The 24,390-nt window shown below is 37.9% G+C and overlaps 2 protein-coding genes across 5 annotated transcripts in view; one reads left to right on the forward strand and one right to left on the reverse strand.

The window, feature by feature from the left end:
* ANKRD45 (ankyrin repeat domain 45) overlaps positions 1 to 24,390 on the forward strand; it is a 46,369-nt gene that overhangs the window by 12,758 nt on the left and 9,221 nt on the right. For all 4 annotated transcript variants that reach the window (XM_053209196.1, XM_027046198.2, XM_027046199.2 and 1 more), the window contains exons 3-4: positions 6,837 to 7,004; positions 23,236 to 23,330. In XM_053209196.1, the coding sequence (XP_053065171.1) occupies positions 6,837 to 7,004; positions 23,236 to 23,330 (263 nt within the window). The remainder of the gene's footprint in view (positions 1 to 6,836; positions 7,005 to 23,235; positions 23,331 to 24,390) is intronic.
* On the reverse strand, positions 11,687 to 13,860 carry TEX50 (testis expressed 50). Its single transcript, XM_015077818.3, has 2 exons — positions 13,408 to 13,860; positions 11,687 to 12,224 (listed from the first exon to the last, which is right to left on the reverse strand). The coding sequence occupies exons 1-2, from the start codon at positions 13,729 to 13,731 to the stop codon at positions 12,009 to 12,011; spliced, it is 540 nt and encodes a 179-aa protein (XP_014933304.1). The 5' UTR covers positions 13,732 to 13,860; the 3' UTR covers positions 11,687 to 12,008.

Here is a 24,390-nt window from a genome sequence, read left to right on the forward strand (position 1 = left end):
TTTTGGATACTAATCCTTTATCAGATATGTCATTAGCAAATATCTTCCCCCATTCCATAAGTTGCCTTTTAGTTTTGTTGATTGTTTCCTTCCCTGTGCAGAAGCTTTTTATTTTGATGAAGTCCCAATAATTTATTTTTGCTTTTGTTTCCCTTGTCTCCAGAGACAACATCTAGAAAGAAGTTGCTACTGATAGCAAAGAGGTTACTGTGTGTATTTTCCTCTAAGATATTTATGGTTTCCTGTCTCACATTTAGGTCTTGTATCCATTTTGAATTTATTTTTGTGTATGGTTTAAGAAAGTGGCCCAGTTTCATTCTTTTGCATGTTGCTGTCCAGTTTTCCCAGCACCATTTCTTGAAGAGTCTGTCTTTTTTTCCATTGGATAATCTTTCCTACTTGGTTGAAGATTAATTGGCTACAGTTATGGGTTCATTTCTGGGCTTTCTATCTGTTCAATGGATCTGTGTATATTTTTATGCCAGTACCATACTGGGTTTTTTTGTTTTTTGTTTTTTGTTTTTCACAAGGTTGCTTTGGCTATTTGAGGTCTTTTGTGTTACATCTTCCTGACTTCTGGTCTTTTGGGAAATGCCTTGTTTTCTTATGGGGCCAAGGACAGATCTCTGTAGTTTGTTTATTGATTATGGAACCTCCTCTGGTTCTGGCCAGGCTTTGGTCACTAAACCCGACTGTACTCAAGCAGGCATAGCCAGAACAAATTATTGTTTAAAAATTTCTTTCCACATAAAATCAGCAAACATTTATTAAGGGTGGAGGAACAGCCAAGCCTTGTGCTCAGAGCTGAGGTTATAGAAATATGAATGAATTCAGACTTGGGCAAGTTCACAGTTTAGCAGAAAACAAATATGTAAATAAATAAGTAATTACTATATGGTGAGATAAGGTATAAGATAGCTTAGAGGAGAGAGAAGTCAACTTGACCTGGAAGTATTGGACACAGTCAGGGAAGGCTTCACAGAGGAGGCGATACTTATATTGAATCCTGAAGAATGACCAAGAGTTTACCAGACAAAGGAGAGTTGAGGGATAAGGCATGGCAGGCAGTGTAGTAATCATAGTATCAGATTTTAGTATTACAATCTTGTGCATATTCTAGAATATTTACCCACTGTTTTAAGGTAACTGAAACACTGGTCTTTTTATAGGTATAATAGTATTATTTTGTATTTAAAAAATGAAATTTGAGTCACGTATGGATTGAAAACAAATGATTTAATTGCTCAATGTATACAAAAAGCCAAACTGAAGTCTACAAATTTGGATGGCCCATATTGTGGCTTTGCAAAATTTCTGTTGTAAGAATAATTTGAGTCCCAAAACTTCCCAACTAAGTCACCTATGAATCTCATCATTTTGAATTTGATCAGAAAACTGAAATGGAATCTCTTTTACATGAAGAAACTAAAAAAGACAAATATGAACCAGCAATATTTTCTCTGGGGAAAAATTACAGCTTACTCTTAATAAAAAGATTGCAGTGTTTGCAAAAGAGCAGAAAGCTATTCAGAGATCTCTCTCTTCAAATTAGAGGTGAGATAATTTGAAGTAAAATATTTGGTTTTAGTTTATAACCACTTCCAACTAATGTTGAGTGAGAAAAACTTCAATAGCTAAAAAAAAATTGTTCAAAAATATCTTGGTGATATTGTTGGACATTTAGAAAAATCACATAATGTTTCACTTGAAACTTTCATGATTAATTACATTTCTTTATAGTGTTTTTTATCCTTAATTTTTTTAGTTTTATCTGACAATTTATATTGCTAATATAATGAAAATATAAACAACATATCGATTTCATACTTATACTTTTCTTTGATATCCTGTGTTTATACATTTCATATTTAAAATGTATTAAATAGTTTCACTAATTTAAAAGAGTGAATTCTGAATTCCATTTTATAAAACACCAGTATTAATACTAAGTAAGCATTAAAGTTATACTGGTATTATTTTATTTCATTACTGTAATTATTATTTCAGGTAGAAAAAAACCCCAGCATATGCAAAGTTGTAGAGGCATGGACAACATAATTTGGGCAATTCAAAGAGTCTGATAGTGGTGGTGGTAGGCAGGCTGTGAGAAATATTCTAGATAGGTGAGTATTTTGCTTCATGGCCTATTTTTTGTTTTTGACTCATCATCCCCATTCTTGGACTTTGACCTTACCATATACCTTCATTAATTTATAGCAATTCTGGGGGCGCCTGGGTGGCTCAGTGTCTGACTTCAGCTCAGGTCATGAATGATCTCATGGTTTGTGACAAAGCCCGCTTTCGATCTTCTGTCCCCCCTCTCTCTGCCCCTTCTCACTCACTTGCTCTCACTCTCTCTCAAAAATAAGTAAACATTAAAAAAAGCTTACAGCAACCCAGAGAAAAGTACTTATCTTCTCTTTTTGTTTTCTTATCTGTAAATGAGAACAATGCTAGTGCCTACTTTATAGGATTGTAGTGAGTGGATAACAGTGCCTGTATGGAGGAAAAGATTCCTTTTCTTGTCTGATCTTTTGCCTTACTATGAACTACCTGCTCAGTTGACTCCCTTTCTATTTAGTAAGTAGTAGTCTTCCACAAAGAGATTATTTTTCAATTAGAATTAACCCTAATCCACACTTGTACGCCAATGTGTATAGCAGCACTCTCAACAATAGCCAAATCATGGAAAGAGCCTAAATGTCCATCAACTGATGAATGGATAAAGAAATTGTGGTTTATATACACAATGGAATACTACGTGGCAATGAGAAAGAATGAAATATGGCCTTTTGTAGCAACGTGGATGGAACGGGAGAGTGTTATGCTGAGTGAAATAAGTCATACAGAGAAATACAGATACCATATGTTTTCACTCTTATGTGGATCCAGAGAAACTTAACAGAAGACCATGGGGGAGGGGAAGGGGAAGGAAAAAAAAAGTTACAGAGGGGGAAGGAGGCAAACCATGGGAGACTCTTAAAAACTGAGAATAAACTGAGGGTTGATGGGGGGTGGGAGGGAGGGGAAGGTGGGTGATGGGTATTGAGGAGAGCATCTGTTGGGATGAGAACTGGGTGTTGTATGGAAACCAATTTGACAATACATTTTGTACTAAAAAAAAAAGAACCCTAATCCTTCCCAGTTCCATTTATGGTACCTTTCTTGCTACTAGGATTTCTAACATGTGGCCTTCCTTATATCCCTCTTCTGGGATCCATTGCTCATTGACAACATTATGGAGGATGCTAGGAAAATCCCTTTCTCATATGGATGCTTTTGAAATAATCTGATTTAAATATTTTTCTTCTTCTGGGACAGCAATGGGGTTAATGTACTACAAGCATCTGTGTGTTTCCTTCTAGAAAAGAGACCATCTTCAACAAGGGGAAAAACATGTAAAGGTGTTTTAAAAACATGTAAATTTTTTGTTAAAATCCTCTTTTGTTTAGAAATATATTTTCTTGTTTTTAAACTATGCATATTAAATAGAAAAAAAAGTTAGATGTTACCAGTGGCCTGTAACATTAGCCTTGAGAAAAGCAGTATAAGGAGCCAGAACATCTCACTTGGAATGTCTTCTTGGTCATATTAGCAGCATCTTGTCTGTAGATAGTGTTTCCCTCCCCCAGCAAATCAGGAGCCCTGGACTTTTCAGCTCATTGAAGACTTCATGCAGAAAGCAAGAATAAGGGTGGTATCAGGGTATTTCTTGCCCCACGCCCCCCATTTTGTAGAGGATAAAGGCAAAATGAAATTCTTGAGCCAGTGTCTATCTCTTGGTTTTTGAAATTTCTCACTTGTTGTGATACTAAAAAGAAAGGTTGGGCCAAAGAGGGGAGGTAATTCCAATTTTGGCTGATCCGGAGTAGTTCACTTCATCTTATTTTTGATTCCTTTATTAACCCTTCTGGTTATGATATCCTCAAGCCAAAGGTAGTTTACACCTTGATGTAAAGCAGAACTGGAATTGTGGGAATATGGCAAGTAGGGAGCCAAGGAGAGGTTTCTGGAAGAAAGTGGAGGAATCATTAGCCTCTCTTTCCCTGCTGTACTCAGTGACAAACATTTAAGTGTTGTTTTCTACTACTTATAAACCCTTTATTTGGCAACAGACCTGGGTTTGAATCTTGCTTTGGCTACTTACTACGAGTGTGGCCTTGGGCAATGTATAGCATCTCTAACCTTCACTTTCCTCTGTATCTTTTAATGGAGCTAACAACACTGACTTCAGAAGGTTAGTGAAGGTGTAAATGAAGTAGTAGTACATAAAGTGCCCAGTACTTAATAGATTCAATACATCTATTCATTCTTTTGCTCAATTCTTTTTATAGTAGTAGTATATGCCTCTTTGGCCGGTTAAATGAGTCATAAATACATCCTGTGGGTAGGTTGAAACCATGAACTTGTGACTTGATTTTTTTAAGCCAGTGTGAAACATTTTAATGATGCCTCCCTGTTTTTCACCCCCATAGTAGTTGCCTCAGTTAGTCTAAAAAACAACTTTCTAATTTGATGGGTCATGTTTTCAGTTTTAATTCAGATGATTAATTTCCAAACCAAAGGCACACATAGTTGTCATAATTTGTATGATTGTATTAACAATAATGCTAGCATGCAATCCCTATCAAAATAACACCAGCATTCTTCACAGAGCTAGAACAAACAATCCTAAAATTTGTATGGAACCAGAAAAGACCCCAAATAGCCAAAGCAATCCTGACAAAGAAAACCAAAGCTGGAGACAATACAATGCCAGACTTCAAGCTGTATTACAAAGCTATAATAATCAAGACAGTATGGTACTGGCACAAAAACAGACACATAGATCAATGGAATAGAATAAAGAACCCAGAAATGGACCCACAAATATATGGCAACTGACAAAGCAGGAAAGAATATCCAATGGAAAAAAGTCTCTTCAGCAAATGGCATTGGGAAAACTGGACAGCGACATGCAGAAAAATGAACTTGGACCACTTTCTTACACCAGACACAAAAATAAACTCAAAATGGATGAAAGACCTAAATGTAAGACAGGAAGCCATCAAACTCCTAGAGGAAAAAACAGGCAATAACCTCTTTGGCCTCAGCTGCAGCAATTTCTTGTTTGACACATCTCCAAAGGCAAGGGAATTAAAAGCAAAAATGAACTATTGGGACCTCATCAAGATAAAAAGCTTCTGCACTGCAAAGGAAACAGTCAGCAAAACTAAAAGGCACCCAACAGAATGGGAGAAGATAGTTGCAAATGACATATCAGATAAAGGGTTAGTATCCAAAATCTATAAAGAAGTTATCAAACTCAACACCCAAAAAACAAATAATCCAGTAAACAAATGGGCAAAAGACATGAATAGACACTTTTCCAAAGAAGACATCCAGATGGCTAACAGACACATGAAAAGATGCTCCACATCACTCATCATCAGGGAAATACAAATGAAAACCACAATGAGATACCACCTCACACCAGTCAGAATGGCTAAAATTAACAACTCAGGCAACAATAGATGTTGGTGAGGATGCAAAGAGGAACTCTTTTGCACTGCTGATGGGAATGCAAACTGGTGCAGCCACTCTGGAAAACAGTATGGAGGTTCCTCAAAAAATTTAAAATAGAACTACTCTATGACCCAGCAATTGCACTACTAGGTATTTATCCAAGGGATACAGGGTGCTGTTTCAAAGGGGCATATGCATCTCAATGTTTATAGCAGCACTATTGACAATAGCCAAAGTATGGGAAGAGCCCAAATATCCATCAAGTGATGAATGGATAAAGAAGACTTAGTGTGTGTGTGTGTGTGTGTGTGTATTACCCGGCAATCAAAAAGAATGAAATCTTGCCATTTGCAACAACATGGGTGGAACTAGTGTGTGTTATGCTAAGCGAAATAAGTCAGCCAAAGATATCATATGATTTCACTCATATGTGGTATTTAAGATACAAAACAGATGAAAATAAGGGAAGGGAAACAAAAACAATATAAAATCAGTGAGACAAACCATAGGCACTCTTTAAAAAAAACTTTTTTTTATGTTTATTTACTTTTGAGAGAGAGGGAGAGAGGAAGACACAGAATACAAAGTATGCTCCAGGCTCTGAGCTGTCAGCACAGAGCCTGACTCAGGGCTCTAACTCGCGGACTGGAGATCATGACCTGAGCCGAAGTTGGATGCTTAACCAACTGAGCCACCCAGGTGTCTCCATAAGGGACTCTTAAATATAGAGAACAAACTGAGGGTTACTGGAGGGGCTATTGGGTGGGGGGATGGGCTAAATGGGCAAGGGGCATTAAGGGGGGCACTTGTTCAGATGAACACTGGGTGTTATCTGTAAGTGATAAATCCCTAAATTCTATTCCTGAAATCATTATTACACTGTATATTAACTAACTTGGATTTAAATTTTAAAAAATAACAATAATGCTAGCAATTAGAGTTTGCTGACAATCCCTTCGACTAAAGTCATTGGTCTAATTGTGCTCCAAAATAAATTACTGCTAGGGATGTTGCTGTCTTCCTTAGAAATGTTGAAAAGCTTAGACTTCAGGCTGCCTGTGTTGGTATCTTTCACCTGTCATTTACTGGCTGTGTTCCTCAGGCAAGTTTCTGGACCTCAGTTTCCTTATCTTTAAAGTGGGGATTATAATAGTTCTGACTTCATAGGGTTTTTATGAAGTAAATGAGTTTACTATATATAAAGTACTTAAAATAGTGCCTGGCCCACAGTAATTGTTTAATACTTGATTGCCATTGTGATCTTCTGTTCAATAAAATGGCCTAAAACAATGTAGTCTATTTGACCTGACCATCTTCATTCTATTTGTTAGGTTACACACTCTTACACTGTGCTGCAGCCTGGGGTCGTTTGGAAACTTTGAAAGCACTTGTGGAATTGGATGTTGATACAGAAGCTCTGAACTTTCGGGAAGAAAGAGCTCGAGATGTTGCTGCTCGGTATTCCCAGACTGAGTGTGTTGAATTCCTGGACTGGGCAGGTAAGGAAGCCTACAAGGCAGTGGTGTAACTGAACCAACATGAGTTTGTTCCTTGGTGAGTCACATAGAAACTACACCAGGAGAGTTGTTGCACAAAGGAAGCTTTATTTGCAGCAAATTAGGAGATCACAAGGAAGAACTTCCAAAGCTGCGACTCCCCAAGCAAGGGTGAGTGGGTTTCTTTAATTTAGGGTTAAGATGAATATTTAACAAGGGGATCCTTGTCATGGTTTGTAGAGGTGCACATAAGATCCCACATGCACCTTAAGGAAACAGGCCTATACATACGTTGTATGTTATGCAAATGAGGCTCGTGCTCCTCCTTGGGTGGAGATTTTAGTATTATAATAAGGTAAAGGTAGTTGTCAGTCATTCTGGAGGTCACTCTACAGTCCATCTGCACAGGCATGAGTCAGGGGTTATGCTGAAACTAGTCTGCGTGGTCTGGGCTGGCTGGTGGTCTTTCAGGGCAGTTCCTATACTTGAGGGATGGTTTCAGTTTCCATTTGCCTGAGTTAAGAGATAAGCCAGAAAGGAGCTTAAGGAAAAATGTGCAACAGGGATTGGTGAGTACAAGCAAGTGGGCAATGAAGGTCAGGTCTTGGGATCTAGCTAATGACAGTAGCAAACAGACTGAGTGATGGATTTTTTTTTTCCTATGAGTGATAGGTTATACCATCAACAAAGCAAGAGATGATTAGCATTTTCACCTTTTGCCACCATGTTTTATTTGTAGATATAATCACAAGTCACTGGTGGTGATGTGTGAAATCTTCCTTTTTTTTTTTTTTTTGCTATTTTGCTATTGGCCTCCAACATTGTACTTAATAGAAACTGTACATATTGAAAGCTAGTTGATTGACTAACTTCTAACAATTTCAACAATAATTTCCTATAAGAATATATATATATAATATATATATATATTATATATATATATATGGTTTATGTTGAGGGCCATTTCCTGAGAGACTTAGGTTGAATGGTCCATTCCTCAACTTTTTTTTTAAATGGCATATTTGAGTCATATGTTTGCTTTCCCAGGTAGAAAGTTATAATAACTTAAAATGATTTTCCAGGCAAAATTAATCTATAGTGTTAGAAGTCAGAATAGCAGTTACCTGTCTAGCATGAGGGAACTTCTAGGATGTAGTAATTTTTTTCTTAATCTGGTTGCTAGTTACATGGTGTGTTCGTTTGTGAAAATTCATTGAGTTGTACATTTATAATTTTTTCACTTTTCTGCATGAATGTTAATGCTTCAGTCAAAGGTCAGAAAGCTATGTGCTCTTTTGAATTTTAGCGATATTTTGCTTAATTCATTTTCGCAACCCTATAGAACATAGCTTAGAGATTTCAGGGAGATAATACCTGTGTAACTATGTATGTGTATACACACTGGTTAAAAAAACCCAGTACTTGTGAAGTTCATGGCATTCATTTTGCATAGTTATCTGCAATTTTGCTTTCAGCGAGGATTTATTAAATGCCCACTATGAGCGTAGAATTGTCGTAGGTACACGGGTTGTTCCTTCCCTCTGGACATTTGTTAGGTGGAGGATGATAAGCTATAGACATAAGTAACAACATAAGAAAGACTATGAGTAAGGGTTAAAATCAGTAGAGCAGGTGGTACATGCTATGGGGTTGTCAGAGAACGTGAAGTCTGAACATGTTGGAGTTGAGCTAGGCCTTGGAGAATGAGTGGGCTTTTAATCCAATAGAAGGAGACAGGGTGTGAGCAAAATCTGTGGGCTGGGAATGAAAGTGGCATTTTGGAGGACAGTGATGAGATTGCCTTACTGGTATAGAAAATCATAATTTGCAAGGGTGGGTTACTGCACAGATGGAATTGTAAAAGAGTAAGTACATGCACTTTTGAATCAAATTGCTTGAGTTTAAATACTGGTGTTTCCACTTGAAACCTACGTGACCTCAGACAAGATCCTTAAATTCTTTATACCTTAGTTTTATTTTCCAGTAAAGGGAGCCAATAATAGTTCCTACCTCTTAGTTGTGAGGGGTTAGTTGTGAGGAATGAAATGAGATGATATAAAGCACTTACCACAAGGCCTGGTGTGTGATCAGCACTTGAAAAATGCTGGTGCTATTGGAGCACCTGGGTGGCTCAGTTGGTTGAACGTCTGACTTTGGCTCAGGTCATGATCTTACTGCTTGTGGGTTCGAGCCCACGAGTCGGGCTCTGTGCTGACAGCTCAGAACCTGGAGCCTGCTTTGTATTCTGTGTCTATCCCTGGCCCTGCCCTATTTGTGCTCTGTCTCTCTCTCTCTCAAAAAATAAAAACATTAAAAAAAATGTTGCTATTATTATAGCCAGATTATACCCTTAAATGTCAGGCTAAGGTGTTTTCATTTCATTTCTGTAACTACTGGGAGCCATTGAAAGTTTGTATGTAGAAAAGGAAGAAGATGAAAGTGATATTTAGGAAGATTCATCTGGTAACAATAAGGAACTTGCTTATCAGTAAAATGAGAGGGGGAGCTGGGAGAATAGAAATAAGGAATTGAGGCAAGGTAGCACTTTTGGGAAGAAAAAGATGTTATACTTTGTGCATTACTTTATAATTGCCCACTTGTACTAATGTTTTCTAGGGACAATGTTTTTATGAATACCTTCAATTTCATGGTTAGATCTACAAGTAAAAAGAAAACAAATAGCAAAGAATTGATCCCCCATGAATAGCTATTGTAGGTGAAACTCATATTGTATAATTTAAAATCCATTTTTGAAAAATGACCCATGATACTTAAAAAAACACAAACCAGGGACAAATTTTACTGCAACTTTTCTGAAAAGAAACAGTTTGGGGCTTTTGGGTGTGAGCTTCCATTGGTTTTCTTCTTCCTAATACCCATCTGTTTAGTTTGGGTCCTTACATTCTTGGGGGAATTATACCTAATATTTCCTAATAATTAAGATAAAAGAAGACTATAATACTATAAACTAGCATTCTGTTTTCTGATCAGTGATGGAATTGTAAGGACTGGAGCTTCATGGTAATGTATGGGATGTCTGAAACACCAACTACTCAGAGAAACATTTAACATTTGTTTGCTTCAGACTTAATGAGAATTTAAACCACTGCTGTTTCTTGTTCTAGTGACTAGAGTAGGGGTCACCTGGAGAGGCTTAAGGGGTAGAGGACTCCCTATGCTGTCAGATGGACTGGGGAGGACTCCCTGCCCCCCGCCCCCTGCACCGGGACTCTGAGGCCTCTGTCTAGCCTGTCCAGGGATGTCATTGAAGGCTCTTGACGTCCTCCCAAGAAAGAATTCAAGGACAGACCAGACAACAATCAAGAGAAGCAAGTGGGAAAGTTTATTAAAGTGAGGGTACGCTCTCGAGTTGTGAGAGGGGGTGAGCTCAAGGGAGAGCTTTGTGCTCTGGTTTTGGGTCACTGTCTTTTACTGACAATTGTTAACTAGGGGATGGAATATTCAGCACTTGGGGAGGGAATTTCTTGGGAGCAGGGTTTGGCACATTTATTCCTTTACCTGGTTAGGGTTTCCAGCCTTCTTTGCCTTGGGCCTGTGTGGTTTGATCCAGTGTCTTGTAGCTTTGTTTTAGAGTGCCCTCGGGACAGGTCTGTAACTTCCCCTCACCCCATAGCTGGCCACAACTCCCCTTTGCTGGCCTCCAGGCATCCTGTTAAAGCCCAGTTTTGTACTCTAATACCTACCCTAAAAAGAATTCCCTTTATGCTGTTGAAAATTCCACTGTTAGAAATTTCTTTGGGAAGTTTTCGAGGTTTGGAGACTTTGCAAGTGTTCAAGAGTCCCCATTAGAAGAAATGTGTATACATGTTCTCTTAGAAGGAATTGGTTGACAGGTCAGAAGTCTGAAGGGATGGAAGAATCATTTTTGGAGATGTAGGAGTAGGGTTGTGGTACGGGAGAGAGGAAGGAAGGACAGTCTGGAAACTGGAATCATAAGTAAACGTTTAATAATCCACAATAACTCAAGGCAGGCACCATCCTATGCCTTGTAAAGACTATAGAGTTATATGTTACTATCTCAAGAATTGTTTTCTAAAAGTTTTTTTCCTCCCTTATATTGATGGGAGGTATGTTATGGAGCTGGCATATTTTTCTGGGGTTTTCAACAGGTTTTAAATCAAATCTTCTGTCCTAGTCTCAGACAAATCTTCCAATTGTAACCATACTTATAAAAATGAGGTGGCTGATCAATAAAAGTCTGGAATACTTTTTAAAAATTGAGCAATCTTAATCAACCAAAGACTAAAAATTTTTAAATGTTGATACTTACTTCATCATTTGTCATAACGAAAATGGAGAAATTTATACTTTAAAAAATTAATCCATTTCTTTTTAAAATTTTTAAAATTTGTTCTCAAGTTAGTTAACCTACAGTGTGGTCTTGGCTTCAGGAGTAGAACCCAGTGATTCATCACTTACTTATAACACCCAGTGCTCATTCTAACAAGTGCCATCCTTAATGTCCATCACCCATTTTCCCCACCCCCCGCCATCAACCCTCAGTTTGTTCTCTGTATTTAAGAGTCTCTTATGGTTTGCCTCCCTCTCTGAAAATTAATCTGTTTCTTAATATTTCCATACTATTTTGGCAATATGAGATGGGAAATTAAAAGTTTCCATATGGCCCAAAGATCTGCTCAGAAAAGTAAGAAAAAGCACAAATATTATTTAAATCAGAGATTTATTGAACACTAAAGCAAGATTCTGTTCTACATATTGGTTAATGATTAGCAATCTAACACACTAAAAAGAAAAAAATACTTAAACACGAAGAAGTGATAGTACATAATCTTTTTCTCAGCACTATAGTAAGTGTGGGTGCCTTTTCAGCTGAATAGAAGTACTTTTTCAACCCATACTTGTTTGGAAAGTCTTGGTAAAGTAAGTAACAAAAAATTACAAAGACTCTCAAAGAACATTTTTATCCTTGAATGAGTTGTCTCTAACCTCCATATTGGACTGAGATATGTTTGCATATGGATAGGTCTAGTTTCCTCTGGCTCCTTCTCCTCCCTCATTCTTCTTCCTCTTTAGTTTTCGGTGTTTGACTTTCTTAGCTGGAGGATGACAGGACACCTGATTCAGGTACTTGGACATCATTGATGTTGTGGCCACCAGCCGGCAGAGTATTTGATCAATGTCATATAGGGACTGATTTTCTGGATCATTACCAAATGTATCTGAGGAGGCTGGTTTTTTTAGCTAAAGGGAGAAAGACAGATGATATTATAGATTTTTTTCTTACTGTAGTTCAAATTACATTTGCTTTCTGGATATATACACTTAAAACTTTTTTTTAACATTTATTTATTATTGAGAGACAGAGAGACAAAGAGTGTGAGCAGGGGAGGGGTAGAGAGAGGGGAGACACAGAATCTGAAGTAGGCTTCAGGCTCTGAGCTGTCAGCACAGAGCCCGACGCGTGGCTCAAACTCACGAACTGTGAGATCCTGACCTGAGCCGAAATCCGTCACCTAACCAACTGAGCCACCCAGGTGCCCCTGGATATATATAAATTCCAAACACGATACATTACTTATCTACACAATGGAAAGGTTACTATAGAAAAAAGGAATAAGTGTAGAAGAGATGGTCTTTTCTGTTCGCCCCCATGTAAGATTGTGGTGATCATTATCACAATCAGCAAGCATTTAATATAAGCTTGTTATGGTTAGAGCAAATACTATTATTTGAATATTAGCAAAATATTTTCCTTTACTGAACAGTAATGTATAATGCAATCAAATCATAGCAATTTTATAAATATCTAATAGTTGTGAAGGTCAGTCAGCTTTTAAAATTGCCTCAAAATATGGTGCATTGCGGGGGGGGGGGGGGGGGCGTGGTGTGCCAAGTGGGAAATTGGTTTAAGAGTGCCATTTCCCAGAAAGTTATCCTAACATTAGAAATAAGTTTACGGTCTATTTAAAAAAGAAAAAAAAATACACGTGCACTTTTACATGCTTAGCTTTCTTAGATATATCTGGAAGGCACTTAACAGATCTCTTGTCCAGATGCTTCATTTTATGGTTGAGGCAGCTGAGAAAGATCAAATGACTTACCTGTGGGCCCAGTTTCATTTCCTATCCATTCTACTCATTTCATTTCCTATCCATTCTAGCTCACTACTTTCTTGATGTATTTTGTAACTTGAGAGGGGTTGAGCTACATTGTTTTAAGGACTTCCTAATTCAATACACTTTTGTTGAGCCCCTAGTACATGCAAGACAACAAATTGTACTACATGTTGAGGGATGAGTGGTGGGGGCAGGGAGATGTTACAAAGAGGTATAAGACATGGTACTTTCCCTCAAAGAAGCTGATAATCTTTTGTTTTAAAGGCTTTGATATTTTATAACTATTACTATTTTCATCACTAATTCACCTGCTTTTGGCGTTTTTTCCATTTCATCCACAGGTAATGCACAGATAAAACAGACAGGATTAAAAACAGAGCTTGTACTAAAATATAAACGAGGTGTAAAGAACTCTCCAGTATATCCACATTAGCAAAATTGCAGCATAGTTTGTCCAGAGGGTAAGGTAGACAGTGAGATGGAGAAGGCTTAACTTTCAGACAATGCATTTCTTCTGGAAAAATCTCCCATCCAACCTTTGTCCAGATAGTTCCATCACAAATGCAGAAGCTCTCCCTAAGGAAGCAGATCAACAACAGAGAAAAAGACAGGGATAGTCCTTGAATGTACATCTTTCTCAATCGGGGGAAAAAAAATCTATAGCCAAAAATTGGTCACAGAGTAGAACTGCTCTGAGTAGAGGTTAATATGCTCTACTCAAAGCATTTAAGATCCTAGTGAGCACAGCATACACTGATGATCATTATAACATCATCAGTTATAGTGATTCAGGGTTAAATTCAGTGATGTCACAAAGAACCACACTGGAACTAAAAGGTGTCACCTAACCAATCACTGGGTTTCTTTGTTTCTTTTCTTTTCTTTTCTTTTTTTTAAGACTCTATTTTTAAGTAATCTCTACACCCAGTGTGGGACTCAAACTCACAGCCCTGAGATCAAGAGTTGCGTGCTCTGCTGACTGAACCAGCCAGGTGCCCCTACTGGGTTTCTTAGGGATATTTTTTCTTGTTTTTGCCAGAATGTGTTGAACCTCTTCACTTTTCTGAAAAATGAAGACTTTACTAATATTTTACTTGCTAATAAATTCTGTAATTGTATTAATAGATTTTCTTGGAAATAATTTACCTGTATCTCCTCCAAGCCTTCTTTTAGTATGCCAGTTTTATATCTACTTAAAAAATTGCTATAGCCATACCATTTCACACAATTTAGCATCTGCTTCTATTTTTTCACTCTGGAATGCCCTTCCCTTCAAATAGCTGAGCAAATATTGAGTCCCTCCCCCTTTTATTTATTTTTTTTTAATTTTTTTAACGTTTATTTATTTTTGAGACAGAGAGAGTCAGAGCATGAACGGGGGAGGGTCAGAGAGAGAGGGAGACACAGAATCTGAAACAAGCTCCAGGCTCTGAGCTGTCAGCATGGAGCCCAATGCGGGGCTCGAACTCATGGACTATGAGATCATGACCTGAGCCGAAGTCGGACGCTTAACCGACCAAGCCACCCAGGCGCCCCAAGTCCCTCCCCCTTTTAAACCATGTTCCTTTGGTGGGAATGTGGTACTGTCAGATAGTGGGTGGGGGGTGGGGAATTTGGCATGGTATATGATAAAAAGAGGAGGCACAAACCCTGCCTTCAAGGAGCTTACAATCTAGAGGTAGAAGCCAAAAACAAGATAGGAAAAATTACAAGACAGACTGAAATAAGAGCTAGATCAAATTTTAATCATGTAATGGTTAAGAGAGCAATGAGTTCTACCTGGGGGAATCAGAAGTTTCACAGAAGGGTATTTGAGTAAGCTTTGAAGGAGTAGAATTTTTGTAGATGGCAACAGAGAGGGCGTCTTAGGTTGAGGAAACATAACAAGGAAATTCTATGTCAACATTCCTATAACCAATATTTGTTGAGTACCTCTATGTGCTAAATGCTGTTTTAGGACCTGAGAATATATACACAGCTTGGCACAAAACAGCATTTATGTCCATGAAGTTTACCTTCTAATATGGAGATCCATAAAATCTATCTGTCTAAATCTATGTATCTGTGGAGTGCTACTGAGAAAAGTAGACTGGTAAGGGGGTTATGAAGTTGCCAGCAAGTGAATGAATGAGTGTGTTCCTTTATAGAGGGCCATCAGGAAAGGCCTCTTGATAAGCTAATGTCTGAGCAGAGACCAGAACCATGTTGACATTTGGGGATGTCACGCTGTAAACAATGGATAGATTCTCTGGATGAATGTTAGAGGGGATAGAGCCAGAAAGGTGGTTTGTGGCTAGATCGATGTTGGAGGGCCCTGTATTTTATTCAGCAGTCAGTAGGGAGTCATTTATAGAGTTTTGAGGAGAGGAGTGACCTAATCATAAGCTTACTGTGTTCCAGGCACTGTGCCAAGATACTTCCACGTGCTCTGCTAGATTTTGTTTAGTTACGACAATCTTCCGAGGACTGTACCCTAATACTTCCTTTTGTAGATAAAGCTGAGAGGGGTTAAGGTATTACTGTGGTCCTATTGTCTATGTCCCCCTCTACCTCCAGTTCATATGTTGAATACTAATGCCCAGTGTGGTAGTATTAGGAGGTAGGGCCTTTGGGAGGTGCTTAGGACATGAGGGTGGAACCTTCATGAGTAAGATTAGTGTCTTTATCAGAGTTCCCACAGAGCTCCCTAGCCCCTTCCACCATGTGAAGACATAGTGAGAAGGTTCCAGCTATGAAGGAAGAGGGCTCTCATCAGACTGCAAACCATGTTGGTTCCTTGATCTTGGATTTCTTGGTTTCCAGAACTATGAGAAATGAATTTCTGTTGTTTATAATCTACCTAGTCTGTGATATTTTTCTATAGCAAGCTGAATGCACTACACAGGTATGGTGGCATTAAGAGGATGCTTGCAATAAATCCCTTTCTCTAGCAAGCCACCAAAATAAACATGTGCTTTCAGTAAAATCAGCATGCTTATTATAGAAATGCAGTTTCAAAACATGCCCTTTAATCCCGCCTTCCAACTAATGCCTCTCCTAAGTTCCATCCTGTATTGGAGTTCTGAGACCACCACTGACTCCAGGTTACCAAATAGCAGAGCCAAAATCTGAACCTTAGATTCCAGTTTAGGGAATTAATTTTGCTTGCAATGCGAATGATGAGTTTGAAGTTCTGAGGTGCTGGAAGCAAGGAATACCAAGAATACCAATTAACTGGTCCCTATGCATGAATACTGTTCCAGATGTAGATCTCAATGTAACCTCTTTTGTTATGTTCACTTTATAGATAGATGAATGAGGCTTAGAAGATTGTTAGGTACTACAGATGGCACAGTTGAGCATTACAGTGAGTTTTTTTTTTAAGTTTTTTATTTCCATTCCAGTAAGTTAACATACGGTGCAATACAGTTTTAGGTGTATAATTTAGTGATTCAGCACTTCCCTACATGACCTTATTCGTCACAAGTGCGCTCCTTAATCCCCATCATCTATTTCACCCGTCCCCAACCCACCACACCTCTGGTAACCATCAGTTGCTCTCTATAGTTAAGATTCTGTTTCTTTTTTTATTATTATTATTATTTTTTTTATTTTTTGAAGGGGGGGGTGGTTGGACAAAGGGCAGAGAGAGAGAAGGAGACACAGAATCTGAAGCAGGCTCCAGGCTCCAAGTTGTCAGCACAGAGCCTGACGCTGGACAAAAACTCATGAACCGTGAGATCATGACCTGAGCCGAAGTTGGCTGCTTAACAGACTGAGCCACCCAGGCATCCCAAGATTCTGTTTCTTGGTGTGTTTCTTTCTTTTTTTCCCCTTTTATCCTTTGTTTTGTTTCTTAAATTCCACATATGAATGAAATCATATGGTATTTGTCTTTCTCTGACTGACTTATTTCACTTAGCATAATACTTTCTAGCTCCATCCATGTCCTTGCAAATGGCAAGATTTCATTCTTTTTTATGGCTGAGTAATATTCCATTATGTATATATATGTGTATGTATATATATACCACACCATCTTTACCCATTTGTCAGTGGATGGACACTTGGCCTGTTTCCACATTGTACATAATGCTGCTATAAACCTTGGGATGCATGTATACCTTTGAATTGGTACTATTGTATTCTTTGGGTAAATACCTAATAGTGCAATTGCTAGATCCTAGGGTAGTTCTATTTTTAACTTTTTGATGAACCTGCATACTATTTTCCATAGTGGCTGCACAAGTTTGCATTCCCACCAACGATGCAAGAGAGTTCCCTTTCTCCACATCCTCACCAACACCTGTTGTTTCTTGTGTTGTTGATTTTAGCCATTCTGATGGGCTTATCTCATTGAGGTGATATCTCATTGTAGTTTTGATTTATGTTTCCCTGATGATGAATTATATGGAGCATCTTTTCAAGTATCTGTTGACCATCTGGATGTCTTCTTTTGAAAAATGTCTATTCATGTATTCTGCCCATTTTTTAATTGGATTATTTGTTTTTTGAGTGTTAAGTTCTTTGTATTTTAGATACTAACACTTCATCAGATATTTGCAAATATTGCCCCCATTCCTTAGGTTGCCGTTTAGTTTTGTTGATTGTTTCCTTCCCTGTGCAGAAGCCTTTTGTTTTGATGAAGTCCCAATAGTTTGTTTGTTTATTTATTTATTTAGTCCAATGGTATTTATTTATTTATTTATTTAGTCCAATGGTTTATTTTTGCTTTTTTTCCCCTTGCCCCCAGAGACATATCTAGAGAGAAGTTACTGTGGCTGGTGTCAAAGATGTTATGGCTTGTGTGCTCTAGGATTTTAATGGTTTTAAGTTTCTCATTTAGGTCTTCCATCCATTTTGAATTTATTTTTGTGTACAGTGTAACAAAGTGGTCCAGTTTCATTCTTTCACTTGTTGCTGTCCTGCTTTCCCAACACTATTTGTTGAAGAGACTGTCTTTTTCCCACTGGATATTCTTTCCTGCTTTGTCAAAGATTAATTGACCATATAGCTGTAGGTTCATTTCTGGGTTTTCCGTTCTGTTTGATTGATCAATGTGTCTATTTTTGTGCCAGTACCATACTGTTTTGAATCACTACAGTTTTATAATATAACTTGAAGTCCAGAATTGTGATGCTCCAGCTTTGCTTTTCTTTTTCAAGGTTGCTTTGGGTATTTGGAGTATTTTGTGGTTCATACAAAATTTTAGGATTGTTTGTTCTAGCTCTGTGAAAATGCTGGTGGTATTTTGATAGGGATTGAATTAAATGTGTAGATGGATTCAGGTTATAGAGACATTTTGACAATATTTGTTCTTCCAGTCCATGAGCATGGAATGTCTTTTCATTTCTTTGAGTCCTCCTTAATTTCTTATATCAGTGATTTGTAGTTTTCAGAGGACAGGTCTTTCACCTCTTTGATTAGGTTTTTTGATAGGTATATTATGGGTTTTGGTGTAGTTGTAAATGAGATTGATTCCTTAATTTGTCTTACTGCTGCTTCATTATTGGTGTATAGAAATGCAACAAATTTCTGTATGTTGATTTTGTGTCCTGCAACTTTACTAAATTTGTGTATCAGTTCTAGCAATTTTTTCAGTTTTCTTTATACAGTATCAAGTCATCTGCAAATAGTGAAATTTTGACTTCTTCCCTGCCAATTTGGATGCCTTTTATTTGTGTTTGACTGTTTGGATAAGACTTCCAGTACTATGTTAAATAATGGTGGTGAGAGTGGACATCCCTGTCTTGTTCCTGACTGTGGAGGAAAAGCTCTCAGTTTTCCCCCACTGAGGATGATATTAGCTGTGTTTTTCATTTATGGCCTTTATTATGTTGAGGTATGTTCCCTCTAACTCTTATTTTGTTGAGGGTTTTTATCATGAATGGATGTTGTACTTTCTCAAATGCTTTTCTGCATCTATTGTAACAGTCATATGGTTCTTTTTTTTTATTAATGTGGTGTATCACCATGATTGATTTACAAATATTGAACCACTCTTGCAGCCCAGAAGTAAATCCCACTTGATCATCATAAATGATTCTTTTAATATACTGTTGGATTCCATTTGCTAGTTCTATTGAGGGTAATGCTGCCCTCATAGAATGAATCTGGAAGTTTTCCTTCCATCTCAATTTTTTGTAACAGTTTGAGAAGAATAGATATTAACTCTTCTTGAGATGTTTGGTATAATTCTCCTGTGAAGCCATCTGGCCTTGGACTTTTGTTTGTTGGGAGACTTTTTATTATGGGTTCAGTTTCTTTGCTGGTTATCAGTCTGTTAAACGTTTTCTATTTTTTGTTGCAGTTTTAGAGTCTGTATGTTTCTAGGAATTTACCAATTCCTTTAAGGTTGTCCAGTTTGTTGGCATATAGATTTTCATAATATTCTCCTATAATTGTTTGTGTTTTTGTGGTGTTGGTTGTTATTTTTCCTCTCTTGTTTGTGATTTTATTTATTTGGGTCCTTTCTCTTTTCTGTTTGATAGGTCTGGCTAGAGCTTTATCAATTGTATTAAGTTTGTCAAAGAATCAGCTCCTGATTTCATTGATTTGTTCTACTGGCAGGGCTTGAACTCATGAGATCATGATCTGAGCCGAAACCAAGAATCTGACGCTTAACTGACTGAGCCATCCAGGTGCGCCTCTGACTGATTCTTTTTTAACTATTATCTCTGTGGTAATTGTCTCCCTGAAGTCTTCCATTCTTTTCTCAACCCCTATGAATATCCTTATAACTGTTGCTTTAAATTCCTGATCAGGCATGTTACTTATATCTGTTTTGATTAGATCTCTGACCATGATCTTATCTTGTTCTTTCATTTGGGATGAATTCCTTTGTCTTGGCATTCCTTTGACTTGTCTAAGTCTCTGCTGCTGCCTTCGTCGTCATCGCTGCCTTCGTCGTCATCGTCATCATCGTCTTCTTCTTCAATATGGCCTCCTCTCACCCTTTAGTTGTGGAATTGTTCTGTTAGTCTTCAGGTTCATTTCTGGGGTATTTAGGATGATTTGACAGTTGTCTATTTGGGTTTGTGGGATGAGGCAAGTGTAGGGTCCTCCTACTGTGTTGCCATTTTCTTCTGTATAGTGATTTTTTTTAAGTCTCTCAAAAACTCCTATGTGGAGTTTCATGAAATTGTACGCTGATCATGGTAGACTGGATAATGGCCCCTGAAGATCTGGTCCTAATCACTGCAAGCTGTGAATGTTATAGGGCAAAATGGACTTTGCAGATATGATTAAGGATTTTGAGAGTGAGACATTAGCCTGGATTCTCCTTATGAACCCTAAATATAATCACAAGTGTCCTTGTAAGAGGAAAGTAGATGTTTGACATGAAGAGGAAGAGGTGAAGTGATGCTAGAAGCAGAGATTGGTGTGATGCACTTTGAAGGTATTGGGAGAAGCCACAATCTGAGGAAACAAAATTGCTAGAAGGTGAAAAAGGCAAGGAATAGGTTTTCTCCTCAGGCCTCCAGAAGGAATCAGCCCTACCCATGCCTGACTTTAGTCCAGTGAAACCAATCTCAGACTTCTGGCATCTAGAATTATAATAGAATAAATTAATGTTTTAAGCCATCAAGTCTGTGATAATTTGTTAGAGCAGCCATAGGGAACCAATGCAGATTTCGGTGTCTGGAAGTGAGGTGCAGCTGTAACTAATACCTAAAAATGTAGAAGTGGCTTTGGAATTGGGTAATGAGTAGATGGAAGATTTTTGAGGTGCAGAATAGGAAAAGCCTAGGTTGCTTTGAGCAGATTATTGGTAGAAACATGTTAGAGATGCTGCTGGAGAGGGCTCAGAAGGAAATGAGCATGTTATTGGAAACTGGAGGAAGGGCGGTTATGGCAGAAAGCTTGGCTGAATTGTGTCCTGTCCATATATGGAAAGCAAAACTTGTAAGTGGGGAACTTGGACATGTAGCTGAAGAGATTTCCAAGCAAAGTGTTGAAGGCATGGCCTGGTTTCTTCTTGTTGTTTATAATAAAATGTGAGAGGGGAATGATAAATTGAGGAAAAAACTGTTATGTTAAAAGGGAAACAGGACTTGATGATTTGGGAAATTCTCAGCCTATCTAGGTAGCAACAGTGCTAAAATTAGAAGATTCACTGTTAGGAAAGTGTGCTTTGTAGAAAAGGCATGGGTGTGGTTGGACAGTGTTTTGTGGGTGCTGAGAAGATTGGGTGTGTGACTCATGGCTCCCCTCAGCCATCTTAGCAGAAGTCAGAAATAGAAATGAAATTATCCAAGAAAGACCTGTGGAGGAGCCTCTTGTTTAATGAAACGAGTCTCTGTGACCTGCAAGGAGACTCACAGCATTTTTGAGAATGTTGTACTGGTAGGAAACATTGTCAGTTTGAACAAAGGGAAGTAGAGAAAACAAAACAGAAAAAGGCTGCTGGACTCCCCAAACCCTACAGACAGTAAATGGACTGATGAGACTATTCACCTGTAAACGCATGCTACCATTCCTCAAAAAGGATGACTCAGGCTGGAGCCACAGTCCAAGAGGATGGAGCCTTGTGCCACAGAGGATTCTTGCTAGGTTTTGACACCTAACAGGATTTGCATTGTGGGATTCTAAAGTTGCTTGGGACTGGTGGCTCCTGTTTTCCTTTCACTCTCTCCCTTTATGAACGCCAGTGTCTACAATTGTTACCATTATATTTTGGAAGTAGAGAACTTGTTTTCTAGTTTCACAAGTCTATACAGATGGAAAGGAATCTTACCCCAGGATTATGGATCACACCAAAGTTTCACCCATAGCTTGTTTAGATGATTTAGATGATGAGATATGAGACTTTTGAGCTGATGATATTTTAGATGAGCATTGGACATGGATTAATTTTGTAATGGGTTGAGACTTTTGAATGTTGGGATGGAGTAAATGTGTTTTGCTTGTGGGATAGATGTGAACTTTAGGGCAGGCTGTGATGAGCTAAAAAATGGCTACCAAAGATACATATATGTCATTATCCCTGGATCCTGTGAATGTTTCTTCATATGGCAAAAGGGATTTTGTAGATCCTTCAGTTAAGGATCTTGAGATGGAGAGATTATTCTAGATTATCCAGGTGAGACCTATGGTCCTTTGAAGATGGAGGAAGGAACCCCCCCACCAGTCAAGGACACAGGCTACCACTAGCAGTTGAAAAGGGCAAGAAAATGGGTTTTCCCCTTAAGGCCCTCTGAAGTATTCAGCCTTGCCAACAGCTTGACTTTAGTCCACTGATACCAATTTCAGTCTTCTGGCCTCTAGAACTGTGGGAGAATAAATTTGTATTGTTGTAAGCCACCAAAAATTTGTGGCAATTTGGTATAGCAGCCACAGGGAGCACATACATCAACCTCCAAATTAATTTGGAGTTTACCTACAATTTGAAATATTCAGTTGTTCCATCTAGGAATATGGTAAGCCTTTTCATTTATTTGAATCTTTTATTTCTCTCAAAGTGTAATTGTATTCGAACAAGTCTTGCAGATTTTGTGATGACATTACTATGGGTGCTATAGTGAATGGAATTATTTTAAACACTTTTTGTTTTTTAAAGAGAAAAGCTATTTTGGAATTTATTTTGAAGGATCATGAAGGGTAAAGCAAGTGACAGTTTGTCTATTGGAAATGAGTTTTTGTTCCTTTCTCCAGAGTAGATTATTTTTATGTTTATTTTTATTTATTTTTATTTTTTAGAGTGAGAGAGTGAGTGTGAGCAAGGGAAAGGGGGAAAGAGGGAAAGAAAGAGAATCTTAAGCAGGCTCCACACTTAGTGTGGAGCATGACAGGGGGCTTGATCCCATGACCCTGGGATCATGACCTGAGCCAAAATCAAGAGTTGGGCGCTCAACCAACTGAGCCACCCAGGTGCCCTTCCAGAGTAGATATTTTAATGGAATATGATCTCGTTGGGATTAAGTATCACATGTTTATTTGTCTTCAAAATTTTAGGAATTATTGTAGGAACACAGTTAGTGTCCCAAAGCACTGTGCTAGTTGAGTATTATCTATCTTGAAATTCAGTGAAAGCAACCTCAACAAATCTCCTACATACAGTCTTTATAAACTCTGGATATATAATAGTACAGTGGAAATAGTTGAGCATATTTTTTAGTCTTTGTCTTATTGTGCTATTTATTGTCCTGTTCCTTCAGATGCAAGGCTGACTCTGAAAAAATATATTGCAAAGGTCTCTGCAGCTGTTACAGACACAGAAAAGGGACCAGGGAAGCTCTTTAAGGAAGACAAGGTACTGCATTGTGACTACTGTTTGTTCAGAAGTCTTTTGAGAATTTTGCCTTTTATCTTTAATTTCTTATACTAATGCTCTAGAGGTAGGTCGTGGTCCTTGCTGGTGTCTTCTCCCTCCCTTGCTTCCTTCTTCCCTCTTATCTACCCTTACTCCTTCCTTCCTTCCCTCCTTCCTTAGTAAACTAGTGAAAAGAGAATGATAAAAATTAAATGAAATGATATTAAAGAGTGACATAGAGATACATGTACTAAGTATTACATCCAACAACATAAATACATTTTGAAATGTATTGTTGAAGTGAAGAAAAAATCACCAAAGACTGTAGAGATTTTCTTATGAAATTTGAGCTTTATAGCTCAAAACCAAGCAAAATGAAACTATATTGTTTAGGGATATCTACATATGGGGTAAAACTATTAAAAAAGAAAAGCAAAGTTATAAACACAGATTGTGGTGATCTGTTGGAGGAGGGCAGGGGGATAAATTAGGGGAGAAGCACAGAAATAGTGTTAATAGTACCGGCCATGTTCTGGTTATTCTGTTGATTAGTGAGTTCTACTGATACTCATGTCATTAAGTTTTGCTTTAAAACTTACATATACATCATATTTTAGTATCTATGTATATATACATTACATATTTCTTAATGTTTCATATTATACATGATGGTAAACAAAGGCACAAATATAAAGACAGCTAATTCTAAAGCCAGCTTGCCACATTTACCATATACTAAGCATTACATGTGGACTAATTTATTGCCTTGGATGTACACTAAAATAAAAAGATATGCTCCAGGTACTAGAAATGTGGTTTGGTTTTAAATGATCTCTTGCATTTCTGTGCAAGATGTTCTGTGAATTCCCTGTGACTTCTAATTCTGATGAAAAAGAATTAGCTATTGCTAGAAGTGTAAGACAGCTCCAAGTCTGAGAATATAAGTGACACATTTCACTTGTGGTTTGTAAAACAGTTTACAAAATCTCTTATGAAACCAACAAAATATAGGCCAAGTTCTATTAGAGTAGCTATTGCAGCTATTAAATCTGAGAAAGAA

Source organism: Acinonyx jubatus, chromosome E4 (genome assembly GCF_027475565.1).
Source record: "Acinonyx jubatus isolate Ajub_Pintada_27869175 chromosome E4, VMU_Ajub_asm_v1.0, whole genome shotgun sequence".
Taxonomy (NCBI): Eukaryota; Metazoa; Chordata; class Mammalia; order Carnivora; family Felidae; genus Acinonyx; species Acinonyx jubatus.